Below are 27481 nucleotides of genomic sequence, written 5' to 3' on the forward strand. Positions count from 1 at the left end.
ATCTCAGGAAGCATTCTTAGAAGGATTCTGGGATGCATCATTATAGAAATTTCAGCAGAAATCCAAGGAGAAATTGCTGGAGGAAACTATACAGAAATTTCTAGAGAAACCCCATCAGAAATGCCTGGGGGAATTCAAAGAAAAATTGCTTGGAATACCTAGAGAAGACCGGTAGAGGCATTCTGGAAAAATCAATAGAGAAGGTTCTGAAGGAATTTCTAAAAGAATCTCAGGAAGATTTTCCGGAAGAATTCCAGCCATAATGCTAGAATATACACTACCCGTCACACAGTACGGATTCACAAAAAGTATTGCAACAATATTGCATCACCCTGACTCACCTCGATATCTCTAAAACCAGAACACCTACAAAAACGGCGCCTTCAGAAAAGTTGTTGCTTTTGGTCTTCTGAATAACTTTCCTGAAGACAGAATCTTTGTAAGTCCTCAGGTTTTGGATATATCGAGGAAAGTCAGGGTGATGCAATATTGTTGCAATACTTTTTGTGAGTCCGTACTTATGACGGGTAGTGTATTCCTATAGGAATCACTAGAAGAATTTTGGGAGAGCCACAGGAGAAGTTGTTTGAGGTATTCTTGGAGAAAGGCCAAATTAATATTTTGGCCACTCCTGCAGGATTTCCATGAGGTATTTTTGGATGAATCTTTGTATAAAATCTCTAGAGGCATTTCTGGATGAGTCCTTGGAGTAATCCCTGGTATATCAACCGAAGGAATTTCTGCAAGAATTCCAGTAAGATTGCCAAGATTCCAGCAAAAAATACAGGAGAAAGCTCTAGAAGAATACGTAGCATAATTTCTAAAGTATCATAGTTAGAAATTCTGGAGGAATCCTAGAAATCTCTGGAAGAATCACCGAAGGGATTTTTAGACAAATCCCAGGGAGATTTTCCGAATGAATTTAAAAAGAATGCTTGAAAAAAAATTTCTAGTGGAATACCTAGTAGAATTCCTGAAAGTACCATACACGGAGACAAATTTCGTTCGTTTGAAACAGAAATATTCATGTTTATTCGGTAAACTGATAAAATATTTAAAACTAAAATATTAATTTTTAAAACTAACTCAATTACATATTGATTTCTACAATACCCATTGAAGAAACCCCCGTTCCGCCGTCGAGAACATAAACAAAACTCTCAAGTTCCAGCTGCAGCACCAAACAAGATTTCCTCTTGCAAAAAAAGGCAAGTTTCACCAAAATTTCCACAAAATCCCATTGATTTCGGGAACGTATGTTATCTACATGATGTTGGCATTGAAAGTGCCATGCGGGAAGTGGGTTTTCCTAGAGAAGGAAATGATTTTATAAATTTAATTGGAAAACAAATATTTCCGTAGGGCCAACCTGGCACAAAAAACAAAAAGTTTTACATTTGTTTCTAACATAACCTGTCAGAAGATGCATGTTTGTTTCAAAAATGGATTGAATTTGCTTCGAATGTGACGTTCGATTTGCTCCAAACAGTTTTATTTTTGTTGCCAGAACAAATTGACAATGGACTACCCGCTTTGCGCGCAGCCACAGTTGATCAGCAGGAGTAAATCAATTTAATTTTGTATGGCGAAATGCATCTAAACTTGAATTACTTGAAATACAAAGCTTTTCCTGAAAAAATATTTGGTAGGCTTAATAGTGGTCACCATTGTACACAACCACTACCAAATATTTTTTCGAACAATGTGTTCCACTTTGAAGAATTTGCCTTTAGATGGTATTCGCCATACAATATTTTTGCGATTTACTTTTAGCGGTTTTTCGCGCATAGAAGCTAGCGCCACATTGGTCGATGCGGAGAGTAGGAAAACAGCCGATGCAGATAATTAATTTATTTGAGTTTACCTGAAATATGTTTGATTCTACCATGTTTTTTCTGCGTGTAGTGAGAATTTTTGGAGGAGTTCTAAGAGAAATTTCTGAAAGAATCTCTGATTGAATGAAGGAATTCCTGGAAGAATCACCGGAGGAATTTCTGAAAGGATCCCAGGAAGATTGTCTTCAACAGTCACACCAGGAATTCCTGAAGGAATCCTAACAGAAATGTTAAGAGGAACCCCTAGAAGAATTTCGAGAAGTATTATAGTACGAATTTCCATAGCAATTCTAGGAGAAATTGCTGGATCAATCTCTGCAAGTTTATTGAAGAAATATCGGGAGGAATCCATAAAGGAAGTCTAGAGAAATCACTGTATGAATAGATAGAGGTATTTCTGGAGGAATACATGGACAAGTCTGTTGATTGTTCTTACCAATATCCAAAATGCCAAAACGTTCATCAGGTATATAAGTAATTCCGGGTGTAGCTTAAGTTTTGTTCAAAGGTGCCAATAATAAATATTTGAATTATTGTGTGCGGTTTTAAATTTTAGGTGACTGTTAAGGAAATATTCTAGGGGGTGCCAAATTTATTCTAGGGGGTGCCAGGCACCCCTGGAGCCCCCCTAGCTACGCCAATGGGTTTGTTCCTATAGTTTCGTGAACTATATCCACCAGACATATCTTCGGGGATTTGTCCTGGGATATCTTTAGAGATTTTGTTCCAGTGCTTCCTTCAGGAAATTTCTCCTGAGATCCATTAAGGTATTAGGTACTTCAGAGATTTCTCCATATATTCCTTCCAGAATTCCGCTAGAGATTTCTCCAATAATTCCATTTGAAATTATTCGAAGTAATTCTGCAGGAATGTTTCCTGAAATTCGTTCAGAAAATTTTACGAGAGATTATCAAAAAATTATTCCTAGAATTGCTTCAACTTTTTGTAAAAAATATCCTTTAGGAGTTCAACCAATTATTCCTTCAATAGTTTTTAATCCAGGGATTCCTGCGGAAATTCTTCCAAGAACCAGAAACCAGGAATTCTACCTCTCCTGAGTATCCCTAAGGATTGTTTCTGGGATTCATCATGGGGTTTCTTAAGAAATTCCTCCAGGGATTCACCCGGGAATTCTTTCTGTGATTCTTTCTGAAACAACTTCAGGGATTATTTTAAAAATGCTTCCTAGAACATTTCTTGGGATGCCTTCAGTAATTCCTCCTGGATTTTTTTTTCAGAAACACCTCCAGGAATTAACCCAAGACTTCCTCCAGGAACTCCTGGAATCCCTTAAGAATTCCTCTTGCGAATGATTCCGAGATTCCTCCTGGAGTTTCTTCAGAAATTGGTACAGGGGTTCCTCCAAGAGGTCCTCTACGTATTCTTTTTAGGATTCCTTCATAATTTCCTTAAGAATTTCAGCGATTTCTTCACTACTTACTCCTTCAGAAACTCCTCCTGGATTTCCCTCAGAAATCGATCCATTGATTTTTTCAGGAATTCGTCCTAGGGTTCCTCCAAAAATTCATTCAGGAATTGTTCCAGGATTCCTCAGGGAATACCTGCAAGGATTCGTCCAGTAATTCTTCTAGGAATTCTTACAGCGATTTCTCTAGGTATTCCTCTAGAGATACCTCAAGGAATTATTCTAGAGATTCCTCCAAGAATTCTTCCAGGAACTCATTCAGGGATTTCTCCAGGAATTCCTCCATAGATTCCTCCTGAAAGTTCTACAGTGATTCTTCAAGAAAATCTTTCTGGAATTCCTCTAGGGATTTCTCATGGAACTCATGCAGATTCCTCCAGTAAATCCTCTGGAGATTTCACGAAGAATTTCTCTAGAGATTCCTCCAGCAGTTCTTACAGGCATGTCTACAGGAAATTCCTACAGTAGTTCCTCCAGGAATTTCTCCAAGAAGTCTTCCAGGGATTCCTTCAAAAATTCTTTCAGCAATTTCTTCAAGAATTCCTCCAGATTTCCAGAATTTCCAGGGATTCCTGCGGGAATTCTTTCAGTGTTTCATCCAGGAATTTATCCAGGAATTTCTCCTCCAGAAATACCTCCAGAGATTCCTCCAGGAATTATTTCACGGATTCCACCAGAAATTACTTCGGGTATTTTGGAATTCCTTCAGGGGTTTTTCCAAGAATTCCCACAAAGATTCTTCCAAGAATTGCGCTAGAAAATTTCCTAAGGATTCCTTCATGATTTCTCAAGAGGTTTCTTCAGAAATTTCTCCAGGGATTCCTCCCAGAATTCCTCTAGGAAATCCTCCAGGTATTCATCCAGGTATATCTTCAGGATTTCTTCCAGGGGTTGCTCAAGGAATTCATCCAGGTATTTCTGCAGGGATGTTTATAATGTACCTTGAAAAGATTAAGAAAAGTATTGTGCCTTTTTGAGAACGATTTCAACATGTAAAATCACTCGAGGGGGCTTTCCCCTCTTACAAAATAGAAAGTTAAAAATAAATAAATAAATCATTTCTGCAGGGAATCCTCCAGGAATTTCTCCTGGAATTCTTCCAGGGTTTCCTTCGGGTATTCCTCCTCGGATTCATCCAGGGATTTCTCTAGGAATTCATCTAGAGATTCTACCTGGATTTTTTTAGGGATGCCTCCAGAGGATTTCTCTAGCGATTTCCCCAGGAATTCCTCCAAGGATTCCGCCAGAAATTTGTTCAGAAGTCCCTCCAGAATTTCCTCCAGGGTTCTCTTTAGAAATTTCTTCAGGTATTTCCAGCGTCCAAAAATTCCTCCAAGGAATCCTCCAGAAACTTTCTAGGGATTCCTCCCGGGTTTCCTCTAGTGCTATCTTCTGAAATTTCTCCAGGGATTCCTTCCATAATTCCACAATTCTGAAATTTCTTTACAGATTCCTCCAGGATTTTTTACAGGCATGTCTCCACGGGTTCCTCCAGGCATTCATTCAGGAATTCCTTTAGTGATTATTCCATGGATTTTTATAGCGTTTCCTCCAGGGATTCATCCAGGCATTCTTCCAGGATTCAAGGACTCCTTCAGGAATTCCCCTCGCGGAATTTATCCAGGAAGGAATTATTCAATGTAATCCTCCAGGCATTCCTCCAAGATTCCATCCAGGCATTTTTCCAGGGACTCCTCTAGGAATTCCACCAAGAATACCTTGAGGAATTACCCCAGTTGATTCGTGAGGAAATTCTTCTGGAATTTTTCTAGAAATTGATCCAGGAATTCTTCCAGGAATACCTCCAGGCATTCTTTCAGGAATTCCTCTAGGTAAGTCTCTACGGATTGCTCTAGGAATTCATGGACGTATTATTTTAGGAATACCTCCAGGCATTCCTCCAGAGATTTCTGTAGGGATTCCCCCAGAGATTTTTTCAGGCTTTTCTCCAAGATTTAATTCACGGACTCCTCTAGGAGTACCTTTAAGAATTTCATCATGAATTACCCCAAGAATTCCTCTTGGAATTTATCCAGGAATTATTTAAGGTATTGCCCCAGGCATTCTTCCAGGATTTCATTTACCTCAAGAAATTCCCTTAAAAACTCTTACAGCAATTACTCCAGGAAGTCCTTCAGGGATTCCTGAAGAAATCCTTACAGGAATTTCTTCAGGATTTTTTCCAGGGATTTCTCCGGGAATTTCAGGGAATTCCTCCTGGGATTTCTCCCAAAATTCTTCTACGGATTCCTCCAAGAATTCATGCTGTAATTCCTACAAGGATTCCTTCAGAAATTTGTCTAGGAATTCCTCCCGGGATTCATCTAGCGATATTTTCAGAAATTTTTCCAGGGATTCTTCCCATAATTGCTCTAAGGATTTCTCCAGAAATTTATCCAGGGATTCCGCCGGGTATACTTTCTGAAATTCCTCCAGAAATTCCGTCAAGGATTGCTCCGGAAGTTCTTTCAGGGATTGCTCCAGGAATTCTTGTAGTGATTCCTTCAGAAATTCCTCTCGGGATCTTTCCAAAAATTTATTTAGGGGCTCGGTCAGAAATTTTTCGCCCAAGATTTTTTCCAGAATTTCCTAAGGCTTTTTTGAATTACTTTTAGGATTTCTAGAGTAATTCTCCAGAGTGATTTGTATTGGAATTCTTTGAGATAGTTTTAGATGCATGAAGGAGTCAGGAAATCCTCCAACAAGTCATCTGGCCCCCCAGGCACCCCCTCTAGCTACGCCAATGCAGAACACTAATACTCGTCATTTACTACAGTCAACCTATCGCTACCAAACTCACCATAACATGCAGTGGCGTTTGGCCGTTGAAGTTGACCAGGTTGACGTCGCAGCCTCGTTCGATCAGCGAGTTGAGCACCTCTCGACTGGAGCTCCAGTGCAGCGGCGTCCCACCGTGCTTCATGTCCTGGGTGAACAGCTTGTTCGGATTACTCACCAGAAAGTCCGCGACATTGCCTGAGGAGTAAGGTTCTTGAGTGTGATTATCGTCGATTGGATCGAATTAGAAAAACGAAAGAAATCAAGTTAGTGCAAGTCTATTATTAAAAAAAAATCTTAATAGCTAGAGACATTATCTCGAGATGGTGCTACCAACATGCAACGCCCTAGATCTGTAAGAAAGAATGATAAGATTTCAGGCAGTAAAAGTATAACTACAAATGTTCCTTTCCTAATCAAACTTGTTAGTTAAAAAAATGCAGATAAAGATCAATCCTTCGCTCGAAATCACTACTCACTCGATATAGCCGACTTGTTGTAGGCATTGCTCGCACAGCGGGCCATTTTGTTGGTATCGGCTCCTGCCAGCAGTAGAGCCTTGACACAATCCGGCTTGTCCGACAAGCACGCCAAATGCAACGGCGTATAACCGTCTGCATTGCAGTGATTCAAATTGGCTGTGCTTTTTGCTGTTAGCAGCTGTAATTCGATTCGTTATCAAATACGGACTCACGATCAACCGGTAGTCATACTCACATTGATCATTTCTTTGGTGGTACTAGCGGCATAGTGAAACACGGAGTTGCTATTGTTATCTAGGTGTTCGATTTTGCTGATAGGTATTAGCGCTTTTACCATCTCGATATTTCCGGCCTTGGTGGCAATCTAAAATTTAAGTAGGATGAGGTGCAAAAACTCACGCTTTTGGAAGTTCAGTTTACCACAAACCTGCAAAGGCGTCAACAGCTCGGCATGATCGGGATCGTCTATCGATTCGATAATTTTCGGATTAGAAATGTAATCGGTGAGATTGAAGTGGGCGATGATGTGGGCCAACGACCAGGAAGGATGCTCGATCAGGGTGTCGCAAAGCTTTTGGAGGCCGTTGATATTATATAGCTGTTGGAAAAATAGATGCAGTGATGAAATGGTCTTGAAATTGGTAGAATAGATTGAAAATACCTCGCGAATCATTTTCACCAGCTCCGGTAGTCTTTGGTGGAAGGCTTCGAATTTCTCCTCGGCTTCGGCTTGTGTCGTACTTCGGTAGAGGCTGCAAAATCAGAGAAGTTCTGGTCAGATTTTTCAGTTTTGCCTTTCTCGTACACCAAAGTGTACTGAAGATGACCGGAGTTCAAAAATGACGATCATAACATCCAAGATGGTGTCTCAAAATTTAAGATGGTGGCTGTTTAATGGAAATTTAGGCTCTAAAATCATGAAATATGGGTATATAAGGGTATGTCCGGAGTCCAAAAATGGCGGCCAGAATATCCAAGATGGTGATCTAAAATCTAAGATGGTGTCCCAAAATTCAAGATGACGGCTGTTTAATGGTGTTTTAGACTAATAAATCAATCGGGTATATTTGATATAGGGAGGATTTCCGGTGTCCAAAAATAGCAACCAGAATTATCAAGATGGCGGTCCAATATCCAAGATGGCGGCAGTTTCATGGAGTTTTAGGCTCTAAAACCATTCAATATGGTTATATCAGGTATTGGGAAGAAGTCTGGAGTCCCAAAATGACGACCAGAATTTCCAAGATGGCAGACTAACATCCAAAATGATGGCTCATAGTTCAAGATTGCGGATTTCTTTTGAGAGTTTAAGGCTCAAACATCATAAACTTAATGATTTCTGGTGCCAATACATTGCTAAACGTATGAAAAAGCAATATTCATCAAAATGTCACTTAATTTTTGTTTAAATGGGGTTTAAAGGCACGAGAAAGGCGCCATCACCGCTAGGTGGATAATTGGTTTTTTTTTGTTAGTATCACGTATTGATTGATGGACAGTACTTTTTCAACATTATAGTCGCCATTTTCTATCCTCTTAAACATTATTCCAACAGATTTCGACATATCGCATTGAATGTTCAAAGTATGATAAACAGGAATAAAGTTAATGAAGGACCCATACAGTCGTAGCGATAAACCTATGGTTTTTAGCAAGAGTTTGCTGAGGGGGCTGGTTTCAATCCAACGCCATTTTGAATTCTAAGATTTCGGATTTCGGATTGTTTTGAAAATCTAGCCGTTTTAAAAGGTTGTAAAAGTACAACCCTACCAAAAAACCTCGCTCGCTAGTTTTAGGGCCAAACAATCACACGTTCTGAAAGGTTAAATAGTAACACTAATGAGTCTCAAAAATAAAAAAAAAACACATTTATTTCCATTGTTGTTTTTGCGCTCGTTAACGAATTCGTAAACGTTACAAATTAGCAAACACCTAAGTTACTGGTCCATTCCTTACTTTCAATCTTGACTCCTCCCTGCTTCACTTTCCTTGCTTTTCATTTTTCATGTAAGAAATGATTTACTGCCAATTACTCACTTCTGGCATATCACTGTTCACTTTTCATTCTTCACTGATTCATTCTCCTCAGTCCTCACTGAACCACACTGTCTTCTATTCCCTTTCCAATACTCACTCTTGTTTTCTTTTCACTCACCAGCCTTCACTCTTCAATCCTCACTTCTCACTCCATACTTCATCATACTCTTCACATTTCCCATTTCACTGCTCATTCTTTACCTTTTACTTCACACTCTTCACTGCTCACTTCTTATTTCGTTCTTCTCACTCCTTGTTTCTCACGTTTTACTACTAACACTTCAGAAATAGCATTTCACTGCCTCACACTCCTCACTGCTCATTCTTCATTACTGACTTCTCATTTCTCTATTTCCACTGATCATTTCTAACTCATCTCTGCTTCACACGCCTCGTTATACATTTTTCATTTACAGTTCCTCATTGTTTACTTTTCACTTCTGATTTTTTGCTGCTAACTTTTTACTACTTACTTCCCACTCTTCATTCTTCACTTTCTACTCCTCACTACTTCACTGCTCATTCCTTACTGTTCACTTCACACTCCATACTACTCACTCCTTCCACTCCTCACTTCTCGTTCATTATTACTCAGTTCTTACTGCTTCACACACTTCACTGCTCACACCTGGCTCCTCTTTTCTTACTCCTCACCACTCTACACTGCTTACTTCAAACTTCTCGCTATTCATTTCTTACATTTCACTTCACACTGCTCTTCTCTCACTCCTCACACTTCACTGCTTATTACTCAGTAATCACTGCTCATTCTTACTACTCCACCTTAACTCAACGCTCCACATATTTCACTCTTTTCCTGTCAATACTCCTGCTGGCTTCTCACTCGACCACCTCTCACTCTCCACTGCTTTAGTTAAGAGATAAGATGATGCTTTAACCCTCTTCTTCACATGGTTGCTCTAGAGCGCCATCGATTTTCAGCGAACTCGGGACAAATGGAATTAGATCAATATAGTTAAAATAAACAATAAACAATAATATGCAATAATTACAAGAATATGGTTGTAAACTCATTAGGTTAATCCAACTACTAACTACTTGTTTCAATAGTGGAACTATTGATAAACAATCAAAAACCTATTGATTTACAACCAAATTGTTTTTCAATGATTTAGAAAAATTTAGCCAATCTGCAATAATTTTTGTTCAAGTACTTTTTTCGGAAACGCTTTTTAGTATAGATATAGTCGTTCAAAGTCGCGGGAAGGAAAGGGTTAACAAAAACCACAGAGAAACAGACGTAAAAAATGTAACAAATTTCATTGAAAACATATCGTTACGAAATCATAACCGCCCAATGCCAATTGTACTGTTACACAGCGTAACAAAAAATAACTTTTTGTCTGTCTCAAGAGCAAAATTATGTGTCTCCGAAGGATTTTGGGCCGCTGAATCCGAATCCGGGCTCAGATTTGCTCTAACACGTCACAATTTTGAGCTATACCTCAATTTATAGGGCAAAATATGCGATTTTGGGCTTTTTTGACTGCAAGCCATTATGCTTGGAAATATTTTTTTTAAGCAATCAAAAGGTTAATTGGTCAATTAGCATCTAAACTAACGACTCATGCAAAATATTTCGATTCGCCAAATTGAATTTGATAGTTTTAAACGATTTATGTTAGGTACGATATTTCCCATACAAGTCACCCTCCAAAAGTTGCATGCAAGTTTTCATACTAACATAAAATGCTTAAATCTATCAAATTTGATTAGGTAAAACGAAATATTTTGCATGAGTCGTTAATTTAGATGTCAATTGACCAATTAACCTTTTGATTGCTTAAAAAAAATATTTTCAAGCTTAATGGCTTGCAGTCAAAAAAGCCCAAAATCGCATATTTTGCCCTATAAATTGAAGTATAGCTCAAAATTGTGACGTGTTAGAACAAATCGGAGCACGGATTCGGATTCAGCGGCCCAAAAACCTTCGGAGACACATAAGTTTGCTCTTGAGACAAAAAAATGTTGCGCTGTGTTATAGGCGGTAGTGAGCAACCGTCAAACAGAAGCAAAAACGGTACCAGTGCCACGAGTGGTCAATTGACCAACTACCGAATATATGAATTAACCGTTAAAAAGGTGTTCGATGGTAGGTGAGTGGAGTGTGACGTCTGTTTCTGTTTGCAAAAACGATCAAGTTTACAAGAACGTGTGTCAAAAAAGTTTCCTGTTGAGAATAATCGCACTATAGATGGCTCTCTCTGTTCAATGTCGTCTATTTTTTACAGCATGAAATTCATATCACAGATTACTTAGTGTAGATACAGGGCATTATAATAGCACAAACATACGTAACACTCAAATTCTTCCCATCGTACACCGATTTAACGACCAATTTCAAAATATGGTAGTTGGCCAACTGCCCGTCGTGGCGTTCGCATCGGTTTTGTACGAGGTTGACGTTCGCTCACTACCGCTAAATTCAGTCTTTTTAACATTGGGCGAATGTGCTTCCGGGACTACGTTTTAAATCAAATAATGGTCGGAGTGTTGCGTTTGTTTGTCTGTGATGATAGACAGGCTTGACAGAAACTCCCTCGCGAGAAAATGAGGAAGCGATTTTGGCGATTTTCTGAGGAGTGAAAATAAAACTCAGAAATCACAACGCAAATCCTCAACAGCACCGAGCGCGAGCTTGCCGCGCAGCGAGGAGTTCGTCCAACACTCATAATTGCTTGTTGTGTTTCTCACGTCCACTGACACTCAAAAAGCTCTCGCGAGTTCCACTCCCATACAAAGAAAGACTCTCGAGGCGAAAATCGCACTCAAAAACCCGAAATAATCATCGGCTCTTTTTTCGTTCCCCTCTTCCTCGCTCAGTTTTTATTGCCTCTCTGTTTGGGGTTCGTTCGCTCCCTCGCGACGAGGCAAAAGCAAAAACCGCTCTAGAGCATGTTGCAAAACTCTTTTGATTTCGAGGAGGATTATCAAGCCTGATGATAGACACGGCCACCGTCTTCAGCCAGCGGCAGTACAGACTGAGCGAAAGACACTAGTTATCTATGAAACTATTCAGCGATTGCTCTCAATACTTTTCCATGCATGGATTTCCCTTACCCTTCCTTTTCAATCACGTTGGCAGCAGCTCGCTGACGGTACACTGCGTCAAAAATGCCGAAGGAGGGTTAAGATGAAACACCTGGAATTCCAGTTTCAATATTGCATACAAACATTGGTCACAAATCTGACGGACAAAGCATAGAACCACGCTTTTCTCACTGGCCAAAGAGGGAGATAAAAAGGAACATTTGTTCACAATTTTTCGTGAGTAGGGGCCGTTGTGGCAGCCATATTTGAATTTTATGATATTTCAGCTTAGCATTTCTACAATAATTCTAGTAATTTCTCTTGATAATCCTCTATAGATTCGTCCCTGGTTTTCTACCGGAATTCCTTCCGGTAAATACTCTGGATTCTTCATGTGATTCCTTCAAGTATTCTTCTAGGGATTGCTTCAGAAATTTCTCACGGGATACTTTCTAGCATTCTTCCCAGTATTCCTAAAAGGATTCCTTCAAAGATTCATCCTAAGATTTTATCAGGGATTCTCTTGAATTCTTTCTTCCATTACGCATTTCTCCATAATTTTCTTAAGGTATTATCCCTGGTATTTATTTTCCTGAGTTTCCGTCGGAGATTTCCCCAGGGATTCCATCAGAAATTCTTTTACTTGAATTGATTGTTTTATTGATTACTCACGGGATTCTTTAACGGATTTATTTCAGGGACTTCTTGTGAGGGAACCTTCCAGAATCACTCCAGAAATTTCGCCAAGGATTCGTACCTTTATTTAGTATTTCTCCAGGAATTCCTTCATTGATTACTTCCGGGATTACTTTACAAATTTTTCCCGGGATTCTTTCAGGAATTTGTTTCGGAACTTTTCTTTGAATTCACCGCGGAATTCTTTCCAGAATTCAACCCGAGATTTTTAAAAGGATTTCTCCCGGAAATTTTCAGGGATTGCTTCCGAGACTCTTCCAGGAATTTCTCCTGAATTTTCGTTACGATTTTTCCGGGATTCCATCATTGATACCTCCCGGGAAAGCTTTCGAGATTTCTCTCAAGATTTCTTCAGGAATATCTCGTGGGATTCCCTTAATGATTTCTTCCTAGAATCTTTCAGGAATTCATCCTAAGATTCTTGTAGTGCTACCTGCAAGATTCTATCGACGGTTTTTAAAGCATTTCTTCTGAGGCTCCTCTCGAGTTTCCGTCATTGATTTCATCCCGGGATCCCGGGACTTCTACAAAGATCTTTCCCGGGATCCCTTTATTGATTAACTCCGGGTTTGTTTTACAGATTTCCCTAGGAATAACTTCAAGCATTCTTTTAAGAAATTCTCCTGTTTTTCTCCAGGATTCTTTCAGGGATTGAAGGATTTCTCGGAGAACACCTTCCGGAATTTTCTTAGCGATTCATACCGGGATTCTGTCATTAAACTCTTTTGGGATATATTTTGGTATCTTTGTCGGAATCCCTTCAATTATTGCATTGATTCCACAAAGGTTTTCTTTAGAGATTCCTCCCAAAATTCCTTCAATGATTCCTTTATGAATTTCTCCTAGGTTTCCGTTCGAGATTCCTTCAGATATTCTTTCAGGGAATTCTGAATTGATTCAATGATTCCTCCTGGAATTCCATAAGTTTTTCTCCAGGCTTCCATCAGAGATTCCACCATGTTTACAGGATTCCTTTGGAGATTTATTTCAGGATTCAATAATTGGCTCCTCTGGAATTATTCTTTCGAGATTAATTCATGATTGTTTCAGAGATTCCTTCCATCAAGCGTTGTTTCCGGAATTCATCCAGGGGTTTCTTGGGTTATTTCTAGGACTCCACCAGGAATTTGTTTAGGGATTACTCCCGGTATTCCTTCATTGATTCCTTCTAGAATTCGTTTTGTGATTCTCCCAGGGTTCTTTCAGGTTTTTTTTTAGAGATACCTACGAGACTCGAGAACGGACACAACACATATTCTTCTTACATTCAGAGATTCCTCTTGAGATGTATTCAGGTATTCTTTCACCCACATAATTTTCTCGGCATTCCTGCGAGGATAGCTGCAAAGTTGTCATTATAGTTTTTTTACCATAAGCAAGAACTACTTGAACGTTTTTTTGCTGATATCATATTCTCAGACTTCGGAAGACGAACTTCCTATCTGTAAGCGATACAACACTTAAAACTGAAGTGGGATACAGAACGTTGCAACAACTGTAGATATTTATTAGTTCCTGATTCTATCAGGAAATCTACCTATGAGGGTCTGTGTCATTTGGCATAAAGTCATTTGGCATAAGGTCGTTTGGCATAAGGTCACTTGGCATAAAGACATTTGGCATAACGGTCATTTGGCATAATGGACACTTGGCATAATGAAGAAGGGTGCATTTCGGTTATGCCAAATGTCCATTATGCCAAATGACCGTTATGCCAAATGTCTTTATGCCAAGTGACCTTATGCCAAACGACCTTATGCCAAATGACTTTATGCCAAATGTCCCGCTCCCGATTGGAAATAGGGGAAATTACCTATTCTCGGCCGTTTTGTTCTCTTCGTCTAAGGGGTTTTTTTGAAACCTATTGAACTCAGAGTTGGTCTCAAATCCTTTCCAATCAAGCTGAATTATATAGCCAAGTTTCGGGCGATTTGGATGACAAAAACCCCCCATGACGAAGAGAACAAACCTGCCGATAATACCCATTGTCACCCAAGTTTGATTCAATGAATATTAGATAACTGTAGCACGTTTAGCACGTTTGAGGTCTCTAGTTAGCCAAGTGGTTAAGGCTATGGATCGCCAATCCGCGGCGGGTTCGATTCCCGCTCCGGTCGGGAAAATTTTTTCGACTCCCTGAGCATAGTGTATCATTGCCCTTGCCTCACAATATACAAATTCATGCAATGGCAAGCAAAGAAAGCCCTTCAATTAATAACTGTGGAAATGCTCAATAAAGTTGAGAGGCAGGCCGAGCTTCAGTGGGAGCGTAGGGCCAAAAAGAAGAAGAAGCACGTTTATATTTGAGCAGTTAACGGTTTCCAAGGGAAACCGTAACTGTAAAATATACTGATAGGCGTTTAAAGGCTTCTCAGTTAATGAACCAAGACGTACTGGTAAAAACGTTTTACCATTGGCGTGCGTTTACCAAATGGCTATAAAGCTACTAAACCATTTTGCCAAATGGCATAACATATACTAAACAGGATACATATTCCCTTAGAAACTCAAGATCTCCCAATTGCTTCGTAATATATTCTCACCTGTACGACGTATTGACCGTCTCCGAGTGGGGCCGCTCCAGCACGATCTCGTACATCGGTTTCTTGTCGTTGCCGCCGTTGCTCGGAGCGTACAGCCGCATCGCATCATCCCGGTGCAGCACCTGCAAGTTGATGTAGTTCTCGTTTTTCACCTCCAGCACCTTGTTCGGTGGGGTATCGCCACCCAGCAACCGCTGCAACACTGATGGATGCATGGATGGATGGATGGTGTCACGGTCGCCATGTTGAGTGTTTGTTCGGATTTGAACAGGATGTTAAGTTGGAATTGCGGGTTATGGAAGAAATTGCGATCGATTAGAATAGGCATTGCAATTGGGCATCTATTTTGGGGTTTGGGATTTAGAGGAGGTGATAAATCGTGAGCAATTTTAAAATTGGATCCTACCTAAACCGGAAGCCAAAGCGCCAATACCGAGCCAAGCCATTTGCATGTGAGGTTGTACTTTTGGTTTTAGCTTAACAATTAGTCAATTCGTGTTTTGTGAAGTTTCTTTTGTATGTGATGAAAATGTGTCTCTGTTCGAGTATGTATGCGAGCATTCAATGTTCGGTGGTATAATGTTGCTTCGGAAGGCGTGGAAAGGTGAGTATTTGTGATTGAGTCTTAAAGTTTAACAACTTTCAATATCAAAATCGACGTGTAACAACTGAAACGAGTACAAATGGGAATACGGTATTGGATTTGTGCTTTATTTTTGGAACAGTACGACGAAACAGTGACAATAACTACTGAACTACCAAAGGACACATTTATACAAATAGAGGGAAGATTCAAGTTGAGAACTGCTACAGTGATAGACATTCGTTTAGCCGAGGCCAAAAAATTTTCAAAAAAGTGTCAGGAAACTCATACAAAAGATTTTATGATAAAACTTTTTTATGTCAGTGATAGTATATCTAGTACTGTTTTAAAAAAATGTGATACATCACACTTACATATACACTGAAACAAAAACGAGGGTAGAAACCCTTCAAATGTCATTTTTTGCCTAGACATTCGTTTAGCCGAATTGTACAATTTTTGGAATTCCATAATAAAAAACTAACAAATTTCTAAAAATATCCAACAAAATCGTTTTGTATGGCGACCTGCATTATAGATCGGCTTGTAAATCATGAATTTGATTGTTTTCGGAAGTGTTGCCATATTAATTTTACATGTATCTCATATAAATATGTCATAATATTGTAAATGTTTCCAAATTGAGATTTGATGTATTTATTTTAACCGGAAGTGTTTCAGGAGAATCTAATGAAAGTTTCATGACGAGTGCAGGTTGAAAATTTACGAAAAACAATGTTTTTAACAGAAAAAAATAACGCAAGCCATCAAAAAATCACGTATTTAAGTATTGTTTTGATGAAATATGATGGTTTCACTTGCATAAATCACAGCTTTTACTACTATTACGTCTTCTCATAGCTCCCAACATCTTCTAGACTGTATTGTGGCTGAAATAACATACATTGGATGGCTCACAATTTGAGAAATGGCACCGAAAGTATTTAAATTTCTAGCATGAACTACTTGTTTCATAATTTAGACGTTCTTTTCAAATAAATCATGTTAAAAATGAATGTGGTTCAAAACTAAGACTCATTTATAATATATTTCTTTGGATTGAATGAAATAAGCCAACTATTTGACCATATCTTGCATTTTTGTATGAGCATCTGCTTTTAAATAAACAGGGTACAAAAATTCTGACACTTCTTGCAGTTCTTTCACTTAGCAGTCTTCTAACTCATTTGGTAATGCTAGTATAAAACAGGAATACTCCACAGGCATTAGGGCACGACTTTATTTCAACGCAGAACTATTTATTTTAGCTTCTACCAATCCCATTTTAAGGTTTAACCAACCAAAAACCAATATACTTATTTTTTCATGACATTTTATGTAATAATTTGAACATTTCTAACAATAATTCTGTGCCATATTTCCAAAACTGCTATTGCAGCTTACGTTAGGGTGTTTACAGAAATCATTTAACATAAATAAATTTGTTTATCATCGCTTCTCCTTATTGAGACATTTTTTAATAAAATTTCTCTGAATTTCACAAATAAATAAACGTTTAAGGTCAATTATCTTGCTAACACGTCATAAACTAAATGCCTTGGGGTATATCCTCGAAATATACTCATGAAATTGCAAAAAATCTATTGAAAACAAATTTTTCATTTACCTAGGCTAAACGAATGTCTAGGCAAAAAATGACATTTGAAGGGTTTTTACCCTCGTTTTTGTTTCAGTGTATATGTAAGTGTGATGTATCACATTTTTATAAAACAGTACTAAATATACTATCTCTGACATAAAAAAGTTTTATCATAATATCTTTTGTATGAGTTTCCTGACACTTTTTTGAAAAAGGCCTCGGCTAAACGAATGTCTATCACTGTATATTGCATTTGGATAAAAGATATTGAAAACGAGTTGATAATATAATGAACAAGTCGAATGAAACTGAGTATGCTGGAATCTATATTTACTACCCATAAAAACTATTAAGCTTACAGGAAAAAAAGAAAACCGGAAAAATAATACCTTGACGCAAATCTCTTTCTACTATTGGTGGGTTTTTCCATAGTCCTGATTGTGAATGTAGAAAAGTTACTTAGTTTCATGAATTTCAACAATATGAACAATGTGTGGGTAATAACAACTTTTTCCGAATTGTGCTCAGCAATATAAAATGTCAAGATCAACGCAAAATTAGGTAGGAATTATGCGATTTTTCCAAGAAAAATGTGAGGGAAACACATTTTTCTCAAGGAATTTCCCCAGATAGTCCTTATAGCGACAACAATTCAGAAGCGAAAGTGAACGTAGACCGGCCACATTCTATATAGGGGCGAAAATGAAATCTGCGGACAATCGTTAGACTGGAATCAAACAGGACATCGCTGTAGAGGCATGCCTAGAGGCTCATGGTGGCGCAGTCTTCTCAACAAATAACTAAGCACATTTTCACAGTTACTTTAGCAAATGAGTTTAAAATTCCATCCAATCCAGGGTTTCTCCAGCAATTCCTGCAGTAATTTATTCAGAATACAGAGGTATTACCCCTTTATATTCGGCGTACAAAATACTGTCGTGTGCCCTTTACAATCTGTTCAACAGACTGAGACCTCTTGAGGAGTCTTCCGTCGGCAAATACCAGGCTGGTTTTCGTGAGGGCCGATCAACGACGGATCAGGCAAATCCCGGGAGTATAACTTGCAGATTCAACGCATTGTATGTTCATCGATTTTAAGGAAGCGTACAACCCACCCCGGTGGGAACTTTGCCTAACTATAAAATTGTAACAAAAATATAACATAATCCTAACAAACCATGATATTTATAACTCATTGGGATATATGTAATCATGTTTCACATCCTTGGTGTTTTCAAAATACTATAGCTCAATTATATCACATTATGTTATAAATGTTGTTTGATAACTCATTGTATTAAAATTTAGTTTTGAGTCTTCGGCATTTGAAATATATGGTTACAAAATCATATCATATTTTGATAGAAACTAGTAATCCTAAGGCTAAAATTCATATCACATTTTGTTATAATTTTGATAAGATTTTAACAAAATAGGTTATAATCTTGATTAGACCAGTGTACTTCTTGTTAAGATTTTAGTTATTTTAACATCTTCCTGCATCTAGTTTAAAACATAATAGGGGTACTCACTAAACAGATGAAATTGCTACGTAAGCCATGATTTTCTGCTTATTTGAAATGTTTCATGATTTTGCGAATCAAATAATCAAAGATTGCCTTGGTGATCGCGACGTTTAATCAGTTTAATATAATTTTCCAGTCCAGTCCAGGGAAGGAGGATTTGCATCTGCAAACATGAGCGTCTGCTCTCCAGGAGGAGCGGCTTACCACATCGTATGTTCCTCATGTTAGGTGCGGTTGATCGACGTCCGGGAGCTAGGGAAGGACTCTAAGCTCAACTGTGCATTATGGTTCATTGGGAGCACCCGCATACACGTCAGCCTACTGAAAGCATCGTAGCGCTACAATAGGTGTGTTGGACAGGATCCATGGTGCGAACGTTCAGAGATTATCGTTCTATCAACCAGAGATGCGGTAATACACGCTGGCTAGGAACGGCTTTCTTCATGATGGGTGATATGCGGAGGCGCGTATCACACGGAGACAAATTTCGTTCGTTTGAAACAAAAATATTCATGTTTATTCGGTAAACTGATAAAATGTTTAAAAATAAAATTTTAATTTTCAAAACAAACGCAATTGGCTTCTTTAGCGGTGTTGAGATAATTCCATATTCAGAATCTGCATGCAAAACTGAGCTGAAATCCAAATTTTCATGAATTTTGGTGCCCGGGAACCTATTTAAAAATCAGTTTGAAGTTTGCATGGGAGCGATTTGTCGAATCACCCCTCGTCGCATTTCGTACTGGGCGGAGCTGTCAAGCAGTTGGCCAGCTGTCAAAAGGTAATTTCGAAAAATCTCTTCGAAATCGATTTTAGGTACCAAAATGAAGTTCTAAAAATCTGAAAAAAATCATACTGGCTCAGAAAAAGGTGCTCTTTCGTATAAAATCAAAAAATCAATACATTTTTCTTAATTTAAAAACCCAATTACATGTTGATTTCGACAATGTTCATGGAGGAGTCCCCCGTTCCGCCATCGATAATATAAACAAAACTCACAAGTTCCAGCTGCAACATGGAGCAAGGTTTCCTCCTGCAAAAAAGGCAAAGTTCACCAAAAGTTTCCACGAAATCCCGTTGTTTTCGGGAGCGTTGATGTTGACATTGCACACTGGGCCACGAGCGGGGTCTAGCAAGTAAAAACCTCTAGCGTTTTGGGAATACATTTTTTTGAGTTGGTGTCTTCGGAGGCTTGTATTCATTTTACCTGCACTTTTATATGGTGATGAAAGTTAGTTGGAAATTTTGCCGCATAGGTGGCGCTGCGATACTAACTTTTTTGTTTTACGTCCTAGAGGTTTCTCGTCTTCTTCAAAGTTGTAGAGCGTGCAAAAATAAGTAAAGTCGCCGAAGACACCAAAGTTGTGTGACTTTAAACAACAAAGTTATACTAAAAATAGTAAAATTTACGAAAATCACGCTTTCATGATCATTTTGAATGTTATTTGCAAATTTATCAATTTTAACACTTCACACGTGTTAATCAAAGTAGCCTGCGTCTGACGATACCAACTTTACAATTTTTCGGGACATTTGAAATGGTTTTTTGGGCAAAATAGTGTTTCCCTAAACGGAGTTTCGATTCTGCTTCCGACAAACGGTGCAGGCTTCTCAGATCACATTCCTCTAACTTCGCTCCCGCGGACGTTGGTTGACGGATCAGTTCATCAAAGGTCTTCAAATGTTCTTTGACGGATGATCCTTCCGCCATCTTCAACTTCGCAAGTTCCTTCCGAATCAGCGTTTGAGACGATACAGACTTTCTTGCATAAACATTTTCGAGGGTACTCCAGATCACTTCTCAACCCGATACTTCCAATTTTCATAGCCGGTGCCCGTGAATTGGGGAATTCCGTAGAATACTTCCTTTCGTGCGTGGTCCATAACCTCTTCTGAATTGAAAACTTCAGGGGATAACAAGCTTAATGTTTATTGGACTTCCTTCTTGGTTGAGAGTAAAATGTTGAATGAGTATAAAGTGAGAAAGTATTAGAGATGTCCTACTAGGCCACATGAATAAAGTTGATTAAATACTCTTTACTAAATCTATGTGAAGCCTTGGAGCAAATCTCTGTGAATCTTCACAGTGATCTGAGTAAAGAGTATTTACTCAGTTTTATTCATATGACCTGTGTGTCATGGCTCACTTCGTTCTTACAATATAATGCCGGTTACTGTGATCTTCAGCAGATACCAAAGGGAGGGGGGGGGGGGGGAGGCTGGGTTCCACTGTAGATACCAAGATATTTGTAAACAATCATATAATGGACCCCGGTGGGGTCCATTATAGGCAACATCGATGCGTATTTTCATATGCGTATTTCACTGGAATAATTTATATATGTTGTATGTTTGACGGTCTCAACATAAAAAGGGGGACATGAAACTTGCTATAATATTCCACTTTGGAACAATCCACTGACGTAACATAGCTAAAAAGTCACAAAAGTAAATTTCGATTGCTTAGGGGGTCCACTACTAGTACCCAAACTATATGTACGGTTTAGTTAAAAGAAGTGAGGTTTGACATATAATGCCATGGAACATGATTTTCTGGTAAAACTAATAAGGCTGGTAACGCTGGATGGATCAAAATCAAGTGTTCGGATTGCAAACGAAGCGTATACCTCTTTTGTGATCTTGGATGGATTAGGTAAGACAGGATGATACTTTTTCAAATTTACTGTTGAACATTGCAATCGAGGGAGCGATTAGGAGGTATGGCGTGCAGAGTAATTATTATTATTATTTATTTACTACACTTTACTTAAATAAAAGCGGGCATTCATGTCGGCTTGCAGAGTAATGGTATCAAATCACCGACGAACTTAAAAATCATCACACGATCGCACATGCTCTTCGACTTTGTTTGCAGACGATCCCATCGGCGTCGACCTTTTTTTCCTCATCTGTAGAGCCTTTTAACCACTGCGTTCATTGTTCATATTGTGGTATGACCCATATTTAATTTGATGCTACTCAAATATCCTGTCACAATTGAGCTGTGATGGACAATGGTTGATGTAACACCTGATCCCAACTAGGCACAACTCGTTTTATAAAGTTTATTACCCTGTTGGGATTACTTCTCCAAATTTCCAAGGGCTCTAGAAACCCTTTACCAAATATCGCCAATCTGTGATGGTACAGCACTCCACAGTTGCAGAGTAAATGCTCATCAGTTTCGTTTTCCGTTTGACAGAAACGACACTCGGAGGATTGGATTTTTCCAACTTACTTAGATGATATTAAGTCGGGCAGTGGCCAGTCATCAGACCAGTAATTACCCTGAGATCTCTTTTGTTTAGATTCAGTATGGACCTGGCTTTTTCTGCACTGGGTTCTATGAACCTTTTTGCTTGCTTGGATGTATCCGTGGCATTCCAATTAGATTCTACCGTGGACATTTCCCATGTTTTTAGTTTCAGCCGAAGAGCACACTCAGGAACACCACAGGAAGGTTCAGGGCCTACACAGCTTGATGCCGCACCCTGTCTGGCTAAATTGTCAGCGTTTTCTTTTCCCAGAATTCCACAATGACCGAGCACCCAGTATAAAGTTACCTCGTTCCTACTGACCAATTGCTTCATAGAAATAATGCATTCCCATACTAGCTTTGATTGACACGTGAAAGCTTTTAGCGCATTTAGAGCCGCCTGACTGTCCGAAAATATACAGATCTTGGCAAACCTATAATTTCTTTTCAGACAAATGTTGGCACACTCTAGAATGGCTTGAACTTCCGCTTGAAATACAGTGGGACTGCCTTACTGATACCGGGGCCAAAAACACCAGCTCCAGTATTTTCTCCTATCTTGGACCCATCAGTATAAAATACAATAGAACCTGGCCGTAAACTTGGCACACCAGCATCCCAAACATTGCGACATGGTTTCACCACTTTGAAGGGAACATCATAGTTGGTCTTCGTTATCATCCAATCTTCTACTTTTTATGTCCATGTTCAATTTGAAGTCTTTGATGATCCTCAAATATCCAATATGATCCTCGTCTAGGACTTTATTGTAATGTATAAACTGCAGGGCACTTTTTGCCGCTTGTAGTTTAACAAATTGATGCAATCCCGAATAGAAAAATCCATCAAGTTTATATCACATTGTGTTATGATGTTATAAAAATTTTCTATAACTTATTATGTTATAAACTAGGTGCAGGATGATGTTAAAATAATCAAAATTGTAACAAAAAGTACACTAGTCTAATCAAGATTATAACCTATTTTGTTATAATTATATCAAAATTATAACAAAATGTGATATGAACTTTAGCCTCAGAATTACTAGTTTCTATCAAATTTTGATACAATTTTGTAACATAACATTTCAGATGTCAACGACTTAAAACTAAATTATAATACAATGAGTTATAAAACAACTTTTGTAACATAATGTGATATAATTGAGTTATGGTATTTTGAAAACACCAAGGATGTTGAACATGATTATATCACAATGAGTTACGAATATCATACCCAAGTAACCACAAGCATTATATCATAACATTAATTCAATCGTATTATAGTTTAGCTAATGCGAGATAACTTTTATTCTACACCTGTCAAGTAATAAAGCATTTTATCTACATTATGAAAGCATTGAAGCATTATGGGATTTGGACAGTTCGGTATAATTCTATAGGGACGTTGTTTAATGCTTCATTGCATTACCATGTTAAAAGCTTTATGGCAATCAATAATGCAATGATTTATTACTTTATATATTCCTTTACTAATGCTCTCATAGTTGTAAACAGAAAAAACATCAGTTCGAAAAAAAAAATCTGTACAACCTTTTTAAAAACACAACCATTTAAAAAGAAAAGAAAAACAAACCCAAATTTTCATGGATTGCTGCGTAGAACTTGGATTATCATGCGCAGATGTTGCTGAAAATTTATATTGTGTATGGTTTTTTTTATTCTGGTTGGAACATAAAGACAATCAGATGCTGAGGGAACAAAAATTATGTGGGGTTGAGGTATTGGTTTCCTTATTTAACATATAGTGCCCCAATTTCATAAAATAAATGGTAGAAGTGAGCACGTATGAAAACAATAAGAGCAAAATCAACACAGACTAATTTATATCTTTATGTTATCTTCGTTTGTGGAATCAGTTGGTTCTGCAATCGTTTGTTTTTGATTGAATTTGGGAGAGTAAGATAACTGATGGCATTCAGACCCTAGCACAACTTCTTAGAGCTGCTGAAAACATAAATCAATAAAGCACGAGCTGAGTATACGTTACTTTATGTTGCACATTTTTCCGGGTGCAAAATGCATGATAGTCGTAGCACAGCGTTAGCGCGTCCGAGTTTCATCGCAGTCCAGTTTCAGCAGTCTAAGTTCAATTCCCGCATTAGAATAAAAAACATCAGAGTGAAAGTATCGGAACAGGTATGAGAAGATAAAAATAGACAGAAAAATGAAAAAAATACTTTTTTCTTTTGTTGACAGGATGCCTTAAGTATACATTCCATACTATTTCATTGCATTAGCTATATGGTACAAGCATTTTTTATGCTTTAGCAATCACCACAGTAAAGCTTGCTTCAAATCAGCAATAGTAGCGCCACTTTCGACTTTAAACCTACTTTAATGGTACCTATATGACAAAACAACTTTACATCGCATGTCATATAATACACTATAAAGCGAAATTAATGCTCTATATGCAGCGTCATGGTTACTTGGGTAGTATGTTAGGTTTTTGTTTTATTTTTGTTACAATTTTCTAGTCGGGATGGCAGTATATTGAGAAGGGCGTCCAAAGCAACTGATGGAGTGCTTTTCATTGCTTCTGTCATAGATATACAAGCAAGTCTTTGTATCTTACTTAGCTTCTTTTGACAGGTTACCTCATTTGTTCTAGGTCACCAAACAAGTGAAGCATAAGTACTAGCGTGGTTCAAAAAATCGTTTTTGCTCCACACCACTTATTCGATTCCTAACCTGATAATATGCCTTCTTCCAAAATTTGAGCTCATTTGGATGAAAATTGAGACTGCACAAGCCCTTCAAAGTTTGTATGGGAATTACTATGGGAAAACGGTGTTTTTCATTCAATCGACTGTAGCATTTCCGCAAATACCCTAGAGGGTTAGTTGACCCTTGGCACTCCTAGGCTACTCTATCTGCTACAACTTTGCCGAAGACCGCATTCAAATCGGACGCCTCATTAATTAGTTATCGATTTGTATCCAACTGGACAAACTTTAAAAGTGATCCTCCAGCTTCCCAGCAGGCAACATTGCTGCATATGGCGCCAAAGATAGCACACTGAAATCATGGCTACTATGTTTCACTGCAAAATGCAGTGATGCCCGGCGATTAGTTTAACCATCATGAGTAAAGATTTCAATTGTGGATAAAATTCAGTAACTAATTAATGAGGCGTTCGATTTGAATGCGGTCTTCGGCAAAGTTGTAGCTGATAGAGTAGCCTAGAATTACCAAGGGTCGACTTACCTACTAGGGCACTTGGGGAAATGCTACGGTCGATTGAATAAAAAACATCGTTTTCCCATAGTAATTCCCATACAAACTTTGAAGGGCTTGTGCAGTCTCAATTTTCAACGAAATTAGCTCAAAATTTGGGAGAAGGCATATAATCTGGTTAGGAATCGAATAAGCGGTGTGGAGCAAAAACGATTTTTTGAACCACGCTAATAAGTACCTAATCTTAGGCCGGACTATTGCAGCATAGATCCAGTGAATCATGTTAGGTCTAAGAACGGAAGAGATTTCTCGATCTCTAAGCATCGATATTATCCATTCAATGATGCACTTATCCAAGCCCCTTGCTTCCATTGCTTATCAAACAGGCAAATCTACTATAACATCACTACAGTCGCTAGTCAGCAAAATTGAGAAATCGTTTCAAGCCAAGGAAATAGCCGTGGTTGCGTTTCTCGACATTGAAGAAGCATTCGATAACGCATCCTACAGCTCAATGCGTTCAGAGCTGTAGGATGCGTTATCGAATGCTTCTTCAATGTCGAGAAACGCAACCACGGCTATTTCCTTGGCTTGAAACGATTTCTCAATTTTGCTGACTAGCGACTGTAGTGATGTTATAATAGATTTGCCTGTTTGATAAGCAAATTGAAATTTGCATAGAGGCATTTCTACTAAGCTGGTAGACTTGACAAAGTCATCCACTATTTTCTCCATGGTCTTTAACAGAACACAAGAAAGGCTTATGGGTCTGAAGGCTTTTGGAGTTGTTTTGTCCCGTTTGCCAGCTTTTGGGATAAAAACAACACGAACCTTATGCCACGCTTTAGGTATGTAAGGTAAAGTAAGAATATTTCGATTAAGAGCGGACAAATCGCCTCTTCTCCATGTTGAAGTAAAGCTGGGAAAATTCCATCTTTCCCGGCAGATTTGATAGGTTGAAAAGAACTCAATGCCCATTCTACCCTCGACGGTGTGAAGATTTCACAAGCTTTTTGATAGGCATTGGTCGACCACGCATGTCTTGCCTTATCTGAGTCCTGTTCCTCATCCGAATAAGGAATCGATCCTGGGAAGTGAGTTCTCATCATTACTTTCAATGTTTCAGAAGAATCAACAGTAAAACTGCCATGCCATCTTCTTTTTTAAGACTTCTAAGACCATTTGAATGGTCTTTCGAAAGGACTTTATGAAGCCTTGCAGCCGTAGGAGCGTTATTGATGTCTTCACATACCCGTCTCCAGTCCTTCCGTTTGGTTAGCCTGAATTCTCTGTTATATTCTGTAAAGGCTTGTTTATAATGAACCCAATCAGATGTAGCTTTTTCTCTATTGAACTACCGACTAGATTTTTTCCTCAGTTCTGCCAGCTTACCATTCCAGGAAGAGGCATCCCTCTTGGATGACCTCTGTCAGATAAAGCAGCTTGCGTGATGTAATGAGACCATTTTATCAATAAGTTTATTAGAGGCATTATACGACTGTGAAACAGACAAGATCTGCTCACCCTTATATGAATTTCAATTCATTGAATAAAAGCGGTAGAGATCCCTGGTAGTTTTATTGTGCATTTCAATTAAATTTGATCCGGCTTTTTATTCGAACCTCATGTGTTTGTGATCTGATAATAATTCCTCATCGGAAACATGCCAGTTCACGTTTTTTCCTGATAGCAGGTCACTGCAGATCGTAAGATATACATAAGTGACCCGATTTTGTCAGCCCCTTTCCGGAACACATGTTTTGCTCTCTGGAAACAGTTTTTCAAACTTTTTGTCCCTGTATGTTCTGCATCCCATTTGTAGGTTGATGATAAAAATTAATAAATTAATTAAAATTTGACTATAAGATAATGAGAGCAAAAAGTTTGTCGCAAAATAGGGCTGACATAATCGGGTCCTTACTGTAGAACATCCTGTAGAATAGCGTTAATAAAAGTAAGATTATCCCCTTTATTGCATATATCTATGTTATTAGACAAAATGTAGTTCAAAAGATTCTCATCCCTCTTATTAAAACCAATGCTGCTCCATACAATGTCTATCCGACTGGAATCAAAACAGACATTCAATCAAACATTGACATTTTCTTTGTCTACAAATGTCGCAACTTTTTCGCGACTAAAATCTCAATTATCTGTAGTTATTTAAAAAAATCTTGCATGAAATTTGTGCTGCAAAAAAATGTTATTACATTCAGAAATGAATCACATATCTTCTAAATATGATGTTTTGGGTCACATAAACCTTTTTGAGGATGTTGCGATGGTCTTAATGCAATTGTTCGAAATGAATGCTGCAAAGATTTTTAAGTGATCTTATATATCACTAGAAAGTCGTGAACTTCTGTCAACGACCAAAATTTTGAAGCATAATTCAGCGCTGATTTCGAAACCGTGCTTCAAAAAATTTAAAATAGAACAATTTTGAATTTTAGCTTAATATCGAGTTT

General features: G+C 38.3%; 1 protein-coding gene across 1 annotated transcript in view; it reads right to left on the bottom strand.

The window, feature by feature from the left end:
* The window catches only part of LOC109413865 (85/88 kDa calcium-independent phospholipase A2), a 48933-nt gene that overhangs the window by 14287 nt on the left and 7165 nt on the right, over positions 1-27481 (bottom strand). Inside the window, exons 2-8 of the mRNA XM_029876464.2 lie at positions 15255-15516; positions 14849-15050; positions 7183-7273; positions 6949-7119; positions 6757-6885; positions 6519-6699; positions 6062-6237 (exon numbers count right to left, since the gene is read on the bottom strand). Of these exons, the coding sequence (XP_029732324.1) occupies positions 6062-6237; positions 6519-6699; positions 6757-6885; positions 6949-7119; positions 7183-7273; positions 14849-15050; positions 15255-15300 (996 nt within the window). The 5' untranslated portion in view covers positions 15301-15516. The remainder of the gene's footprint in view (positions 1-6061; positions 6238-6518; positions 6700-6756; positions 6886-6948; positions 7120-7182; positions 7274-14848; positions 15051-15254; positions 15517-27481) is intronic.

This window comes from Aedes albopictus, chromosome 2 (assembly GCF_035046485.1).
Source record: "Aedes albopictus strain Foshan chromosome 2, AalbF5, whole genome shotgun sequence".
In the NCBI taxonomy this organism is placed as follows: Eukaryota; Metazoa; Arthropoda; class Insecta; order Diptera; family Culicidae; genus Aedes; species Aedes albopictus.